At 32.5% G+C, this 6,203-nt stretch overlaps 1 protein-coding gene across 1 annotated transcript in view; it reads right to left on the reverse strand.

The window, feature by feature from the left end:
• Nucleotides 1–1,769: 1,769 nt before the first annotated feature.
• LOC105826930 (G patch domain-containing protein 2) overlaps nucleotides 1,770–6,203 on the reverse strand; it is a 21,233-nt gene continuing 16,799 nt past the window's right edge. Inside the window, exons 4-6 of the mRNA XM_012664947.1 lie at nucleotides 4,453–4,635; nucleotides 3,901–3,980; nucleotides 1,770–3,770 (exon numbers count right to left, since the gene is read on the reverse strand). Of these exons, the coding sequence (XP_012520401.1) occupies nucleotides 3,738–3,770; nucleotides 3,901–3,980; nucleotides 4,453–4,635 (296 nt within the window). The 3' untranslated portion in view covers nucleotides 1,770–3,737. The remainder of the gene's footprint in view (nucleotides 3,771–3,900; nucleotides 3,981–4,452; nucleotides 4,636–6,203) is intronic.

Genomic DNA, 6,203 nt, shown 5'->3' on the forward strand with positions numbered 1-6,203 from the left:
CTCTGCATTCACTCCTCATATATACGGACACAATTAATTTTAAAAATCAGATCAATCTAAACGCAGACCTCCTAAACAGTATACATCTTTCTAAAAATGAATAGCTTAATGATTGGGGGAGGGCGGACAGTCAGGAGAAGAGTTTAGAGTACTTTCTCAGTATGCAATTAAGTTTTGAGATTTAGTGCAGTGATTTGTCAATCTAAAATTCATTTGAAACCATTCTTCATAGATCATATTAGAGACAGAGACCAGTTCAAATATAAATGAGTATAAAAGAAACATAAAAGGCTATAATATAAAGCACTTTAAATATTAAATATAAAGGCAAATTATATATACAATATGAACAGAAAAGGTTGAAGTCTAAAATTCTGCACTATGACCCATGATACAAATGTTTTCCAAGTCACCAGCTATTGTGTTTAATACATCTATAATAATGACAGTGATAATAGTAACTATCATTTATTTAATATATACTATGTGCTAGAGATGGTGCTGGGCCCATTATGTACACATAATCTCATTTAAACCTGACAACACTTCTGCAAAAGTAAGTATGTCCATATTTAAGGAGAAAATGAGGTACAAAATGTAATTACAAGTAAAAAGAACCAGAGCGTGGATTCACAAAGGCCTGACTTCAAAATCTGTAAATTTTTCACACCATCACTTTGCCCTCTACAAAACTAAATACAGTCGACCTTACTCCTAGTTGCAAATTCCATATCTGCAAGTTGGTCTACTTGCTAAAATTTATTTGTAACCAACCCCTAAATCAATACTCACACTTTCTGACTTTTGCGATCATTCAGAAACATGTGCAGAGCAGTGAAAATTTGAGTTGCCTGATGTACATGTGCATTCCCAGTTGGGGTCAAGAAGATGACTCTGCCTTCTTGTTTCAGCTCTCACGCTGCAAACAAGTATCCTTTTTGTGGTCTATTTAGTGCCAGATTTTTGCATTTTTTTGCTTTTTGTTGGTGATTTTTCACTGTTTTAAACTGCCCCCAAATATAGTGCTGAAAAGTGCTGTCTAGTGCTCCTAAGCACAAGAAGACTGGGATGTGCCTTATGGAGAAAACACATGTTGGTTAGATAAGCTTTGTTCAGGCATGAGTTATAGTGCTGTTGGCCACGAGTGTAATGTTAATGAATCAACAATATATAAAATGTCTTTAAACACAAACACACATAAAACAAGGTTATGCATTCATTGGTTGATGAAAATGTGACCGAAGGCTCAAAGGAATCTAACCCTATCTAACCTCAGGAGCAACAGTTCAGTATTCCCCAATTCAGTATTCATGGCAACTTCACAGAACATAACTACAGTGAATAACAAGAATCAACTGTAATACAACTGAAAAATTTTCCTCCAAAAAATGTTTACATTGGTATTTCAGTAAAAGATTCTCCTTCTGTCATTTCCTTCAAAGATACTACATCATTATATTTGTGCAGTCATCACTCATTTGCTTAAGAAACCCTTTGATGCCATTCTGTTTAATGGGTTGCAGTTACATGTGTTTGACTTTGCTCAGAAAATTAATCTCTCTTAAAAGCAATCTGGCTTTCCAGTGTGAAAGTCTAAGGTAATTAAATTTCATTTCTTATTACCAGATGTCATGGGTACTGTTTAAAGATGACTGTTTTGTGAGATTATAATTTTTAAAACTAGGTAGTTCTATATAGTATGAACAGTACAAGTGACAACAAAATCTTAGCATAAGAAATTAGAAAAATATCAGCACAAATTAGAACTCTTACCTTTCTTGCCCAAGTCAGAGATTTTATTGAAAAAAAAAATTACAGTACTTAAAAATCTAAACAAGGACAATTCAGCGTTGAAAGAAAAAAAGACCTGAAGGAGTCCATTGTCTTCAGTAAAATTTCAAATACAAAAAATGTAGACCAGAAAAACAGTTTATGGCCTAATGCACTAGTTCCATGACAAACACACATATATAGTATATCTCCATCAAGTGAAACTTAATCACCTTTTTACAGTTTAGAGAGGAAAGGCAGTTTTTAGTATGGTTAAGCCATGTATCATCAATACCATGAAGCTAGCCTATCAGTTGTAATAGCTTCTATAAAATACCACAGTGAGATTGCAATAAGCCTAGAAAATGGGCTACAAATCCCAGCTATGCTCAAGCAAGCAGTGAACCAAAAATAAAAATAGGTAAAACTGAACCAAGAACTAGATAGCATTCATCTAGATTCATGATTGGTAAGGCAAAGTTCATAGGCCAAGGTTTTAAAGTGACTTATTCAGACCTAAAAGACAGTCATTATACAAAATAAAATAAAAGCATTTATGTAATTCAGGAAAAAACCATGACTTTTCACTCCAAAGACATAGCATAAAAAAGCTTACAATTACCAATACCACATTACTGTACCTTTAAATATTACCTTAAATATGCAAAGGTAAAGAGACTCAAAGTTGCACTTTACCATTTTTAATCTCTCTCCAGTTTAGACAAGCAATCTAAAAGGAGATTTGTTGAAATCTTTCAGATTGTAATAACTGTAGGTAAAGGCAGTGGTAACTTTAAGTTTCTTTTCCAATCATATTTAAGTAGGCCATTAAATGCTGAATTGACAATCCATACAATAATATAAAAATACATGTATTAAATCACATTGTTTTCATCAATTATCAAAGCTTAATAAAAATATTAATCATTTTAATATAACCATTTTGAAGAAATCAAATGGCCTGAACTTAGTATAGTATCTAAATTATATCATCAACAGAAACATTACATTTCCCCCCTGCTTGGTGAAAATGAGTTCATGCAAGTATTTCTGACACTCACAGTGACACATATGGTCTGCTGTTCTAAGGATGTACAAGCAGCTCTCACTTTTAAACATGACAATATGATTCAGAGTTACACAGTATTTGTTCAAATACCAGCTTTCACATAATTTCATAAAGTGCTAAGCCAAAATAATAATTTTGATGTGTTTCAGGTATCAGACAAAGCCAATAATTTCAAAGGTAAATGATTCTACTTGTGCAGACTAGTTATCACTGTGGCTAGTTTAGGAATAGTATGATTTTTGAAGTACAATGAAAACTATACTATAAAATACAATGGGTTTGTAATACAGAGCAGATTATCCAAGTAGAAAGGAAACTGAACAAAATATAAACTCCAGCAAGATTATTAACCCTACCTACTACTCATCTTAGCCCTTGTTAAAATACCCTGAGTAAAATGCAAATATTTTAAATAATGCTGGTTATGTAAGACTTCTCTAAAAACGAACCATAAATGTAAATGCATCATGATTTTTATTTACAACAGTCAGATATATAAAAATTAATTCTTAACCAGTCACAATATAAACATTAAGGAATACTTAGGTTAGATCTGGAAGCTTTTAATTTTCTAGCTTTTGTTAGCATTTTGGCAAAGCAAATAATACATAAATGGATTCAATGTAAAAATCATAAAAGAGAAAAATATATAAAATTTACAGTAGTTTCTATTCACCCTGGGCCAACCTAAATCCCTAGAAAGCCTCCCCAATAAGGTTCACTTCTGACTAAAAGGAAGAATACCAGTCCTCCAGCAAAAACAGCCCCATCTTTTCATCAAAGAGGCTCTCACTTCAATGATATTCCTCCAGGGAAGAGGACAGGAGCCAGGTTCCCTCGAATGTCATTCCCCAGATGTTCAAAACGTAACTAATTTAATAGCATTAGAAGATTTGGTTTATAGGGGAATCTCACTGGTCCAGTTTGTAGCCTACAAAAAAATGGATTATTTTTCAGTATAACATTAGAATGTGAATAAAGGATGAGGATGTGGCTTTTTATTCCATAGAAATGGAAACATTTCCGAACATGACAATTAAACCAAAAAAAAGCATGCCTACCATTGAAGTTGGAGTTCCTCCAGACTTTTTAATATTCTTTGAAGGCATTCCATGAAGGCGACTGAGTCTAGCTTGGAAACCTGGAAAATCAAAGTACTCAATTTAGAAGACTGTATGATCACCGGAGCATAGAAAAAGAAGATCCTATCAACAGAGAATTAATATTGGTGGGGTTAGACGCCATGAATATTACTGGGGAAAATGCAAAACTCACACTTAAAAGAAATGAAGTAATGCCTAGCAGGGTTCTAATGCAGTCAGCAGTTAACTACCCAGTGTTTAAACACTAGAGTGATATCCAAGGTGTTTCTTTTCTCCCAACTCACCTTCCTGTCATTTCACGATTTTCAGAATAGGCCTAGAAGAAAGCAAGTCAATATTTCTAACAATTTGAAAGCATGATAAATGGTAGCTGAATTAGTGGCCAACATATTTCTTCATATAGCACTTTGTGTTTACATTCTCTAATTTTCACTTTATCCTCTTTGAGTGAGTATTTCTAGATTGACCATAAGCCCATTGTATCCACCAGTTATAGGCAGCACTACTGACCTCTTCTGCCCGGATGTGACATAAGGGGAAAAGAACCAGTTAAGATACTTTCAAAGACAGGATCTGGTAAATTTTTGTCTAGCTCAGTAGGATCTTCCTTTTCCCACCAGGGCACAACTCCAGTGATACCACATGCTCCGCCTGATTCCTTTTCGTAGAACCAGTCACTCTGCTCATCATCACCTGTGCAAATACAAGAAATCCCCCAAAGATTTAGTTTTATCATCCAAATACACAGTTAGTGCTGTCAGATAATAAAAATACAAGATGGTAGTTAAATTTGAATTTCAGATGAAATACTTTTAATGTAAGTTGTAGTATTTGTACTACATTTTTAGTGTATGCCCAAGTACTGCATGGGAGATACTTGTACTAAAAAATATTTGTTATTTATTTAAAATTCAAAATTAACTGGGAATCCTGTATTTTATCTGGCAGCTATAGAAATAACCTATAAAGAAAACTTTTTTACTCTATACCACAGCTGCACTCAAGAAATGTTCTCTAATACTACGACAAGCACTGCCATCAACAAAAACACAAATGTTTAGAACAAATTTTAAAATGTGAAAAACACTAATAAACTGGTTAATCTTTTCATAAAAACTGTACAGAAATCCATTTTAAGTTACTACCCTTTCCATGTTAAGAAAAAACAAGTTTTAATCTCCTACCTGGAGTTAAAAGGTAAAAAACTGTAGAACCCTTTCCTTGCAGCTGATAATGGTATATAATTAGATTAATTTCATGATTTGTATGGAGTGTAAAAGGAGAAACAATCATGAACAGATGTGACTAAATGAAATTAATCAAATTAAGCTCATTAAGAAATAGTTTTGAAAAAGTTGATTTTAAATGAAAAGTGACAATACTACAGAATTTATAAAGAAACTGTACCAAACTATAACAAGCGAGGTATTTTTAAAACACAACACTATTGAGTAATTTTGACTTTTGGGAACATCCATGAATGTAACCATGGGATAATGAATGATCAATTTAAAATTCAGTTTTAAATGTGCTATTGTGACAATTAGTATTCTGTTTTTTAAAGAAAGGAATTACAAAGAGTTGTATAAAAAAGACAAAAATACAAAATGAAGGCAGATGGTTTTTAAAAATAAGAAACAAATACCATTTTGAATATGATCTGAGATTCATTAGTCTTCTTCCCATGATTCTTAGAAGCCACCATTAATTCTGGTTTCTAAGAGGGTCATCATAACTGTCATAAACTTTTTCCCTTTAGAGAAAGAGATTTTTGATTTCTAAAATCTCCTTCTATAAACATTTTTAAAGGAAAACTAAAAAAAAGCCTTAAGCTTCAATTGAAAATGATTTTATGGGAAACAGCTGTGTTTCAAATTAAGCATGAGTGAAAAATTAAAGGTGCTTGGAAAACTAGAGTCACCACCTTGTTTCAATTGAGGAATTAATAAAAATAATTTTTTAAAAAAGCACAATTCATAGCACTTACATATCAGTACTTTGAGACTCATATTAAAATTTCACAGGTCAGGTTTAAGCATAAGAAAAAAAAGAGTCATTTGAAACTGATTATATCTGAATTCCAACCCTATTATAGAAAAATGAAGTTATTTTATTATTGACGTGATATACAACCTTATTCTTAACAGGGAAATCAAATGGCTATTGATTACAAACTTAGGCTCTAAAGTCAGACAAACCAATTAGAATTCTAGTGTTTTGTAACATTGGGGAAGTTACTTCAACACTATTAGCATCAGTTT

Source organism: Propithecus coquereli, unplaced genomic scaffold (assembly GCF_000956105.1).
Source record: "Propithecus coquereli isolate 6110/MARCELLA unplaced genomic scaffold, Pcoq_1.0 Scaffold94, whole genome shotgun sequence".
NCBI classification, from domain to species: domain Eukaryota; kingdom Metazoa; phylum Chordata; class Mammalia; order Primates; family Indriidae; genus Propithecus; species Propithecus coquereli.